Source organism: Anthonomus grandis, chromosome 9, assembly GCF_022605725.1.
Source record: "Anthonomus grandis grandis chromosome 9, icAntGran1.3, whole genome shotgun sequence".
Lineage (NCBI taxonomy): Eukaryota > Metazoa > Arthropoda > Insecta > Coleoptera > Curculionidae > Anthonomus > Anthonomus grandis.
Genome location: NC_065554.1, coordinates 8,307,190 through 8,319,591, shown reverse-complemented (window position 1 = coordinate 8,319,591; position 12,402 = coordinate 8,307,190). Strand labels below are relative to the sequence as shown.

The window sequence follows — 12,402 nt, the reverse complement described above, 5'->3', positions numbered from 1 at the left end:
TCATTTTTATTAGTGGCATGGTGCACATCCACATCAATGATATCTTCATCTGACCCATTTTGATCATCCTCCGATTCATTTCCTGAAGGTATGTCCTCAAATATATTCATATACTCTTCATATCTCATATCTTCAAATTCTTTGTAAGACCATTTTTTCTCTGAAACAAAATCTCCAATCAATTAGTCACTATCTACGTAAGCACCTTACTTATAATTGAATCAAAGACAAAAGTATATGCCAATAACTAATAACCAAACATACCAACAACATACTAGCCCACCAACCAATATTCTAAATAGTTTTTTCATCGATTTCCATCCCGCCGCAAACTTCACAATTACCGAACTGACGGCAGAGCAACTAACCCAGCAAAACAACCAAGTTATTCAAAAACAAAAAAATACACCCACAATTTACACAAACACACCGCCAAACATACAAAGAAAAAATCCAAAATCATCGAAAATATTAGGCATTGATTGCTTTGTGGTATCAGTTGACACCACGTTAATTTTATTCCAAGCAACCAATAAAAATATATAAAATCACTTGTGCCTATGATATAACATAAAACAATACCTACTATAATAAAATATGGTACTTACCCGCCATTCTGTCCTTATTTTTTGAAATAAACACTCAATTTAAGACCGCGAACGGTATTGATCTTCAAACTGCAAACACAAATCTATAAATGTCAAATAACAAGCTATTAGCAACGGCGTCCCATTTAAATTATTTTTTTCCTACTAGATGGCAATATAGTGCTACTTCTTATACGGTGGTATCGGCAGATAACCGCTCCGCAGCGCCGTGATAAATTATTAAAAAGGTGGTTTCATGGTGACACCACAGAGCTTGAAAGGGTTAAATTAGGATCTTTTCCATTTTCATGTAGAAATAATTCGTTGACAACTAGAAATTTTATAATTTTAATAATATGTTTCTTTCGAATGATTTTTGGCGCATCAACGTTTCAATACTGGTACTTGAAGATATTCTATGTAATTTGTTTTGCCACATCACCATGGCTGAGGAATTTAATTTTCATGTTTTGGAAAGCTGTCGCATTTTTCAAATTTCTGAGTCCCGTGGAAGTGTACAAAGTTTGTTTGCTTCTATGACATAAAATTGTTGACAAGGGTAACAAACAGCAGCATCTTTCTTGTCAGAATACTGTAATCATTTATATCATTTGAACTAGTATGCGACAAAGGCCCTGTTATTTTATTTTGGATGCACATCCAAATAACTTGCTTTATTGTTCTCTAATTTGTGCAATGTCAGAATCTTTATACTATAACTAACATTACTAACCTGTTTAAAAGGAGGACTAGGAATAGCAATTAATGCATCTTACGCTTTCATCTGTTTTGAGGTATGAGATACTCCACGGTCAATTTCCTCTTCAACTCTTTATTTTTATTTCATCTCATTTTAGCCTCAATCTATTTTACGCATTTTCTACGTTATCAGATTTAATTTTTTCTACATTACGAGTTACTACACTGGTTCGAAGAGCGAGAGAAATAAAGAAACTCGTCTTGGGTCTTAGGGTTAATAAAGGAAATAGGGAAACCTTCGTGATCAACTTCTCACTGCGACCCCGACTACGAGTTATCGACTCGACTTACCCACTTTCCCCAATAACGATTCAACTTGACTATGTACTGCAATTTTTGACCAGTAATTGGTCATCAAGAGTCTGGAGAGAGAACTTTATTAGAATGTAAAGAGTAATAGGGAATAGAGGTAACTCGTGAGCAACTTCTCACTTCGAACGCGACTTCGACTCGACTCACACACTACTTCTCGGCGACAATGCCTCAACTTGACTGTGTGTGTACTGCAACTCTTGTACACAAGAAAGTTCATCGGAAAGTACCCAGCATTCTCGCGGTAAATTCAAATATCTGGATAATACTTAAGCAGTTTGACCAAACATATAAAAGTTCTTAGTCTAGATGTGCCTCATTGATTTTCTAAAGCTACTGGCTTCTGGTAAACCTCGGTGGGGCATGATTAGTCTATCAGAAGACTGAAAATTTGGCTTACTATGGTAAGAGATTATATTTTCAGCGACGTTGATACCTGGTTCGGGTTCTCAACCTAATCCAACCCAAAAAGAGCGATTGAATCTAATACTGTAGAAAAAGTAAACTAAATCTCGTATTGTAGTAAACCCGTAAAATATAAATCGAGTCTGGAGATGAAATCGCCCCTAAATATCGTTTTATATCTCAAGATGAACAGGTGTAGCATAGGATTATGTAGTTTGTGATTATGTAGTTCGTCTCTGCTTATACCTATATTACATAAAATTATGAAATTCTGAAAAGATGAAGTAGGTTCTACTATGATTATTATACAGGGTGTTCATTTACCACGGATTTATCGAAAATCACTGCTTAACAAAAAAAAAACGCCGAAATATGTCAAAAGGTTTGTCAAGGGGGAGAACTTTCTAACCTAAAATTACTTCACCCCCATTCACCCTCTGCCCCCAGGGTCATCCCCTTAAAAATTTTAAATGGCAAGGGATATCGAGTAAAAGCTTGTTTAAAAGGTCTTTCGAATTCTTTTATTTTGACGTTTTTTTTTTGATTCGTTTTCGAGAAAATTAGAAAAATCTTTGTTTATCTTACTTTATTCGACATTTTATATTAAAATGTTGCCCGTTTTTGGCCAAACAATGATATAGGCGATGTTTAAATTCCTGACGGACATTTTTAAAAACATGTTGTGGGATATCATGGCAGCTGTCGATGATGAGTTGACAAAGTTCATCCAAACTTTCAGGGTGGGGAGTAAACACAATAGATTTCAAGTGAAAAAAGTAAATTTCAATCAACTCAAACCCTTCAAACCAATCAGCCTAATGTCATTTGCTGTAAATATATCATTTGAATCTATCACAATAGCCGCAAGTATACTTGGTGTTGACGCAACCCCATGCAAGTGCATTGACTGCAGACTCAAAAGCACATTAGTAAGCAGTAAATTTCTAAATGAAGAAAATGCTGTTTGGGCAACAGTGAATTCTCCCAGGGATGAGTATTGTCTCCATTTTCTATGGAACATAGTGATAGTTGATCTGCTATAAGAACTAAAGAAAACGAAACACAGCCCTGTAAGATATGCAGATTACTTGGTTACATTAGCTCAAGGCAAGTTTAATACTACAAGCCTTAAATGTAGCCTTAAATATAGTGAAAAATGGACCGAGAAGGAAGGAACTAAAGATCAGTCCTCGTTCATCCACAGTCTCAAATCCACCATCTACCAACAGGTAGAAATTAAAATGCTTAGGAGCTCTTAAACTGCAAGGTAGAGAAATTTCTCTGTTAAGAAAATTCTCTGGACTCTAAATTAAGCTGGAGATCAGATTAAGAAAAAAACCATCAAGCGTTCGGAAAACCATCCTTTTGATAGTAAAGAAATACATCAACAGATATGAGGCTTACAACCCAAGATGGTACACTGGATCTATAGGAGGTTAGTTCTGCTAACTACTACATATGTAATTCTGTACTTATATATGCTGGCTAAAGATACTGCCAATTACAGCAAAGCAGAAGCTAATACAAAATACAAAGTTCATCTAGATTTAACAGGGACTATAGAATGAACGATTATAACAATAGTTGATATGATTTGACAAGGCATCAAAAAATCCAAAACAAACAAGGTGAGATCCTATTCTTGCATCGATCTTTCAGACAGAAATTTTTGCAATACTCGAACGTGCAAGAGAAAATAGTAAAAGAGGTTATAATAAGAAGCAGGTCCTAATAATATCTGACAGCCAGGCAGTCCTGAAAGCACTTGCGAATTCCATTACATTAAAGCTGATAAGGAACTGCCTACAAAAGCTACAGAAGCTGGGAAACCATAACAATGTGGAAGTTGTGTCGGTATCGAGACACAGCGGTGTACCTTTAATGGATCCGAGTTGGCATTAGGGATGCCTAGAGTAACACACGTAGGAAAATACAAACTTAAGTTAAGACACAATACTAAATTCGCTAGAAAACACTTTGAACGGGACAAATAGCAATTACTATAATAAGGGAAACTTTAATAGAATTGGTCTGACAACGGAGATTTAACCTGCCGTTTTTCGGAAACAGGAACCAGAAACTATACATGACACATACTCTGTGCTTGTGAGGCACTATGTCGCGGAATGCAATAAATATTTAGAAAGGACACACCAGAACCAGAAGAACTAAATACCACAGCAGCAAAAGACCTGTACAAGCTAGTGCAAGACAACGAAGGTCTCAGGAGTAAAGAAATAAGCAGAAGTGCCGACTTAACTTTAAACAGTCTGTATATTATAATACCAATTCGAATCCATTCAAAACAAATTACAAAGTACTAGGTCTGGTGAGTGAGATAAGATGTAAAAAAAACTAGTCCCCAAAAACTACATACGAGGAGATTAAATATCATAGAACACTGAAGGGCTAGAATTTGCATTGCCGTGGAACTATGAGCAGTTTGTTTGCTTGCAATATCTCTCGATGTAATGTTGTAGAAATGGTAGAAAAATACTTTATGGGATCATAAAAATTTGTTATTTATTTTGACAGGCACAAAACAATACTACTGTTTCTCTTTTATACAATATGAAGCATTTTCTTTAATAAAATATGATAATATATTCTATAAAGAAGTCAATATTTAAAGTTAAATGAATGCAGATAACGTATATTAGAGAAAAGGGCAACAACATTGCAACGCCGCTTGATCGCATTGTTGATTCTACCGACACAAGAAATCTTTACCAGTGACGTCGTCAAGAAATACTTACATGATAAATATTTATTAATAAATATGCTTTAAATTATAAACAATATTACAGTTTATGAGCTCTTTATGCGTTTTTTTAACGTATTTCATTAAAGTAAAGGGACCTATCTATAATTATTTATAATTATTATAGATTTCTTAATAATAATAAGTTTTTATTATTCTGCGTTTATGATGACGGTTCTTCGACAGTATCGGTATTTACTTATGAAAAGATCCGTTTGAATCGTAATAATTCACAAACACTCAAATGAGAACTTTTTGATGATTTTTTTTATTGCTGATGACATCAGCTTTTGCTTGTATTGTTGTCATTTTAAATTTTTTAAAAGTGGTTTTAGGAATATGATTGTTAATAATTTTTTGTTCTGCTTTGAAGATGTTATTTTAACTCTTAAAATAAGATATATCTATTCCTACTTTATATTTTTATCCCAAAAATCTAACACCAATAAGTTAAATTAATATTATTATATGTGTTGATATATAGCTGAAAATTTCCTCTTTTGAAGATGTGTGTTAACTTGGCAATAGAGAATCGATGAATATTTCAAATTTTATCTAATTATACTAAACCAATTCAAATGTTATAAGGGAAGGGAACGGCTTTTGTACTTCCGTATAAATAAACTGATAGTTATATTTTCTTATACCATAACTTATTTACAATTATCCAATACATTGCACTACTTATGCCATGCTAAAGGTAATTTTACAATTATTTTTAGCTTAACGCAATGGACTCTGAATATAATATATCCCAAGGTTCTATCTTAAAACTTTTACCTCCTAACAAAATAAACGATAAAAAATATGTGAATATTTATTTTTATTTATTGATGATTATTTTTAGGTAGAAAATCCGATATATTTACAAGCGTTCTATATAATCATTACGACGCTCCAAAAGATTTCTGTTTCGACGTTTTATGCAATGATGGAAACTTGGTAGATGACCCAAGTTCTCCCGAGTATAATATAGAACAAAGGGTTAGATATTATTTCATTTTATAAAAATTATGATTAAAAAAATATTCGTAGGCTACACAATTTATAGCGTATCTGAAAGAAGCAAAAACTAGTTTTCAAACTAGTAATATTATAGTACCGATGGGAAGAGATTTCGCTTATCAGCAGGCAGATAGATGGTACTCTAATATGGATAAACTAATTAAGTAAGTAAAATCTATTTTCCAAAAAAAATTGCTTGATCTATAATTTTCTCTAGATATATCAATGGCATTAAAACACCTGATGGCACCAAATATAATTTAATTTATTCCACTCCATCGTGCTATGCCGCAGCGGTTCAAAAGGAAACAGCAGGTGTGTTAACATCTCCTTTAAAAACTGATGATTTTATGCCCTATGCCAGTGAGCCAAAAGCCTTTTGGACTGGCTATTACACTTCAAGACCTACTTTAAAACGGTTTGAGAGAATTGGCAATAATTTTCTACAGGTATACAATAAAGATAAAAAGTTATTACAATAGTTTTTACTTAAACTTTGACTAACTGTATTGATGCTTCAGGCACCCACAATACGATTTATTATCAATAGCACACCTTAATATGTGATTCCTCAATACAGGGTTTGATGAATTAATGAACTATATATACGATTTTAAATTTCATATTTTAGCGTTATCGGACACATGGCTCGCTGCTAAGCATTGTTCGAGTACGTATAGTATAGTTAATGGGTAATTAATGGTTATGACTCTCTTAGAAGGGATCGGCAAGGGGGTAGGGGAGGCGATGTTGCCATTTTTCTAAAATCTAATCTTTAAGTCCAAATTGTAGACAATGACATACTAGTTGTGATATTTTATTGTGTGGTGATTTTAATCTGCCACATGCGGTACGGAGGAACTCTGACAACGGACTAAGTGTTGTGACGGCTGAGTCTATATCATCTGCAAAGTGCTATGTAGTTGTTGTCACTATCTTAATCTTAAGCAGTTAAATGGCTTGCCAAATTTGTTTGGTACATTTCTTGATCTGTTTTTCTCAAGTTTGTCAAATATTGAAGTCATATATGCCCCTGAAAATTTATCATCGGCATTAAACCACCATTCTGCTTATGAAATAAGTATTCCTATTAATTGTGATTTAAATCTTAAGTATGATTTTGTAAACTGTGATTTTGTTACCATTAATAATTAATTACCTTGCTAGTATGAATTGGGATACTGCTTTAAAATCAGAAAGATATTAATAAATGCATTGATATTTTTTGCAATGCTCTCTATTTTGCTATTGAGATGTTTGTTCCAATTAAACATTTTAAATCTTTTAATTTTCCCACTTGGTTTAGTAGAAAATTGCAGAATTTTGTTATTCAAAAAAAGATTGCTCACACAAAATTCGAAAATAGTAAAGATCCCGTGTATTATGTTAATTTTTCAAATTTCAGAAATAAATGTAAAACTCTTCGTGATGAATGTTTCAGATCATATATTGAAAAATTAAATACTGAAATTTCTCATGATTCTTCTTAATTTCGGACACATCAATAGATTGCGTAGATCTGATTCATACCCCAATAGCATGCATATGAAAGCCGAGTTTAGTGGTAATGGTCAAGATATTGTAAACTTATTTGCTAGGTATTTTGAAACTATATACAGGCAACCTATCAGCAAGGCTCCTGACTATAAGTTTGATTACAGTCTGGATTTAAATTGCATCTCTTTTTCTTTGCTAGATATATTTGATAAAATTTTACGCATTCCTAACAAAAATTCTTTTGGCCCTGATGGTATTCCATCTGTTTTTCTTTAAAACCGTGTGTGTACTCTAAGTGAGCCTTTGTATTACCTTTTTAATCTTTGCTTTACATCCGGCAACCTTCCTTTATTGGAAGATAAGATTGAAAGAAGATAAGTTCTTTGATAAACAACTGATATTTGTAACTATAGAGATGTATATATTCAGTCTGTAGTTCCTAAGCTGTTTGACAAGTTGTTTTCTGTGCAGTTTTCATGGCAATTGCTTAGTGATCATCAGCATGGTTTTTCTTAGGGTAGATCTACGGTGACTTACCTGTTGACTTACCAGTATGATTTGATTGGTGCTTTTGAGAGGTCTGTACAGGTCGATAGTGTGTATACAGACTTCTCAAAGGCCTTTGATAGGGTTGGTCATAAATATCTGGTTAGGAAGTTTGGGGCTATGAGCCTTGGCAAGACTTTGGTCGAATTTTGTCATAGTTTTTGGCACACAGTTGGTCAGGATAAATAATTATATTTCTAATGGTATCTTCAGGTGTGATGTAATTGTTTATTCAAAGCATCTTGCTTTTGCTAATGATTTTAAACTGTATAAAGCTAATGAGTCATATCTTGATGCTGAGCTACTTCAATTAGATTTAAATAATGTTGCTGAATGGTGTAATAATAATAGTCTGGAACTGAATGTAAAGAGGTGTGTATGTATTTCGTTTGGTCGTTCTAATAAAATTATTAATTATCAATACACAATCAACAATAACGAACTCAAGTTAGTTGATACAGTTAAAGATTTAGGTGTTCTTTTCATTTGAGGTAAAGATTTAGGTGTTCTTTTGATCTCAAGCTAACTTTTCTGCCACAAATATTGGACCTTATTAACAGAAGTATGCGTAGTCTTGGTTTTATCACTAGAAATAGTGTACATATTTCAGCTTACTGTTTCAAGTCTTTACCCTAAGGGAAGCTAAAAATTGTGCTCTGCAAATTTGTACTGCATCATTCATGGGGGTCCAGATGGATAGTGGATTCAAGGGAAACGCACAGGTTGAGGGTTTGACTAAAAAACTGGTGTCATAGAGGGAGTGTCAAGGACTGTGTATTTTACCTTGTTTCACTCTATCATGTCCTATGCTATCCTTGCATGATGCGATAGCGCCCAGTGGCGAAGGGTTTTCGGGAATTGTTGGTGGTCTAGATTATAGAGATTATTGTATGCAAAAATTCATAGAGTTAAACATTCTAACACTTCCTAACGTGTCTATTTTAGAAAATCTAACCTATATAAAACAAAATCTTGATAAAAATCCTACAAATGACAGGCAACAAGAATAGGCCCGCGCTTTTCCGCTGTGTAGGCTTGAGAAGTGTCGAAGCGGCTCAAGATATTGGGGCGTAAAATATTACAACAAATTTTCAAATACTCTGAAGGCTTTAACTGGCAGTGTGTTCAAGAGCAGGATTCGACATGTGCTCTTAAGAATTCCCTTATATGACAACACGCAGTTTTTCACAGAAAATATCTCTTTCAGTGGTGACTAATTTATTCTGTTTTGTTGATTGTTAATATTTTATATTTTTATTATGCAAATTAAAAAAAAATACTTTTTACATGTTTAGAAGTGTGAACTGTTTAGTATATTTTAATTTTTTTATTACTCTTTGGTACGTTCCTTGCTTGATTATGTATTTGTAATTTGGTTTTCATATTGTGATTCTCATATTGAATGCCTTGAGACTGTACAGAGAAGATTCTTAAGTTCCTTTGCTTATAGAGCTGAAGTTAATATTTTTCGTAATTATTACATCGATTATAATGCTATCAGTGTCAAATTTAATATCCCTAATCTTAAAGTGAGACCGCATTATTTTGATGCTTTACCATTTTATAAGATCGTAAATAGTTTATATCATTGTCCTACCGTCTTGGGGGCAATTCCTTTTAACACCTGTCAAAGAAGGATCAACTCTTCTATGTTTCGTTTACCCTTTCATTAGGCCAACTTTTTTTTTCTTTACTAACTAGGACTTTGTGTTTCTTTAATGAAAATAGTTTGGTTCCATTTTCGAACAGCTTATGGTCAGTCAAATCAAAAATAAATATAAATATACATTCCTTGGATTGTGTTAAGTTTTTAGCCTTGTTGATGATTATTTTTTCAGCGGTCTTATCTTGGTATATATTTTTTAATTCTAGTATTATATTTATATTTGTATTTTTATTATATCTAGTATTTTTGTAAATTGGCTCTGCCGTATATTGAAATACATAAATAAATAAATGAACATTTGTGTCAGGCTAAGAATTCATAAACAGAACATTTTATTTGTATCTTTGTATCGTCCTCCCTTCACTGATAAGGATTTATTTGATTTTTTTTTAGTGTGACTGTTTTTTTCTAAGGTAAGGTTATTCTTGTTGGTGATTTCAATATTGATTTTTCAAGTGGCTCCACACATCTAACACAATTTTTGAGGCTTAGTTTGTCCCAACATGTAAATAAGTCGACTCGGTTTTCTACATATAATAATACTTCTAGTTTTCTTGATTTATTATTAAAAATAATTAATTTAGTGTCCAGAACATTGCTTCTCTACCTATTTTAGATACAATCTCGGATCATTGTTTGATGTATCCTACTTTCTACTTTTGCTTTCTTAATTTCTACTTTTACTAAAGAAAATATGAAATATCCAAGGTATATTTGAACAACCTTCTCAGTTACCATGGAAAATCTTCTATCACTGAAATAACATTAATATTAAAAAATATATATTTAATACTATTATCAAAAATCTAATTAATAAATTTGCACTACTGCGGTTCAAACAATTACCGGATAGGCCTTATACTCCATGGATCACCAGTAACAATAAATTACTTATTAGGTTAAGAGATAAAGCTCATAAAAGACATTTAAAGTATAAACTACTGTAATTTAAGAATTTTTACTAAACATGCAATTATCCGTAAAAAAAATGCTTGCATTAAAAGTTTATCAGAACTAACAAGTAAACGATTTTGGAATACTGTAAAAAAATTAAATATTATTCATAGCACTAATTCTAAAATTCCTTCTAATTTAAATGATGCTAATATACTTAATAACTATTTTGTTCATTGTAATAATTTACCTGATAGAACTTCAAATTAACTCATTAATTCTTATCAGAATAATATTAGCTTCAACGTTATTAATAATAAGCTTAGTTTTAGATTAATGGATGAATCAACTCTAGTAAAACTAATGAGTTTAATCAGTACCAATTCTGTTGGAGAAGCTGATCTTACTATATTACCTCATATTTACCTTTTTGAATTTTTTTTTTTTCAGATATCATTAATACATGTATTTTGGAAAACACATTTCCTGACATGAAAAAAACTATATTTAAGCTACTGGCTAAAGTTTTCGACCTTGAGGAGTTTAAAGGTTTAAGGCCTATTAGTATTTTACCGGTTGTTTCCAAAATCTTGGAAAGATATATTTATAATCAGATAATAGAATTTTGTTACTCTCATATCATTCCAAGCTATCAGTCCGGTTTTCATAAACCGTTCAGTACAACTACTTGTCTTGTAAAGCTTATTAATGATATAAGCCATAATGAAGATAAAAAACTAACAACTAGCCTGTGTATTGTAAACTTTAGTAGCATTTGATGCACGCACTTAATACTAATATGTTACTTGCAAAATTGCACTATTTTGGGTTTTCAGATATTTTACTAAATTTATTAAAGTCTTATCTTTCCGATAGATTCCATTGTGTAGTAATTAAAAATAAACACTCAATTTCAAAATCAAACTAATAATAATAATAATAATAATAATAATAGACTGTTTATATTTCCTCATAAGATATTACATATGCTCACATAGATATAAATAAGTTTACAATATAAATACAAAGAAAAAGAAATCCATCAGTGTATATTAATTCAACATGTAACTGTAAAGAGGAAATAAAGGTCATGTTTCAGCTACCCTCAGAAGAAGGAGCTGTTAAGACCTTGAATATTACACTTATAATTTAAAAAAAAAAAAAATATCGCGAACCGCATTATAAACTGTACGAGTAGCATGCATACCCTACATCCATAACTAACCGAAAAGAAAAGAAATCTAAATTATCCTAGCTTACTTATTATTTACTAATAGGAGGCAGGAAAGGAGGAACGAGGGGTACAGGTATATTAACTATATTTCTGTTGTAGACTCTTATAGTAGAGAAAAATATACATATAAAAATTTATATTTCCAAACGCGCGCCAGATCCAAACACGGAATCCCGACACAAAAGAGAGCAAAACCAGGGCGACTGATTTACTGACTGATATACTGATGTCAGTATTAAAAAGAAATAACATAAATTATTTCAATGCATTAAATATTATTTTGTTTAGATGAAAGAACCATTTTTATTGATTTTTTAAAAGCCGATGTAGATTTAGAAAAATCCCAAATTTTGTATTTATTAATTTTGGACACAATATTGTAAGAAAATGACTTTTTAAAGATTTCTTTCTTATGTAAAGGTATAGACAAAAGGTCATGTCTGCGAATATTTATATTGTGAACGTCAGTAATCACACACACTATCAACACTCTGATATGGAAACAAAATTGACTTATACGAAACTTCAGCAATAAGCTGATGATTCACAGATGTATACGCCAGTTTGCTCCAATTCCTTACTCCTTTCCCGAACACAATTTTATAATAATCTGGATAATATTTCTGAATATGCAAAAAATCACAATCTAAAACTGAATGCTAATAAATCATGTGCTATTTTTATAGAATCCAATTAAATTCAACTCAAAATAGTAAGGAATAACTATACTCTAAAA

At 32.0% G+C, this 12,402-nt stretch overlaps 1 protein-coding gene across 2 annotated transcripts in view; it reads left to right on the top strand.

Annotated features, from left to right (window-relative positions):
• The window catches only part of LOC126740508 (lysosomal alpha-mannosidase-like), a 45,369-nt gene that overhangs the window by 13,573 nt on the left and 19,394 nt on the right, over positions 1-12,402 (top strand). For both annotated transcript variants that reach the window (XM_050446569.1, XM_050446570.1), the window contains exons 6-8: positions 5,672-5,808; positions 5,860-5,993; positions 6,047-6,278. In XM_050446569.1, the coding sequence (XP_050302526.1) occupies positions 5,672-5,808; positions 5,860-5,993; positions 6,047-6,278 (503 nt within the window). The remainder of the gene's footprint in view (positions 1-5,671; positions 5,809-5,859; positions 5,994-6,046; positions 6,279-12,402) is intronic.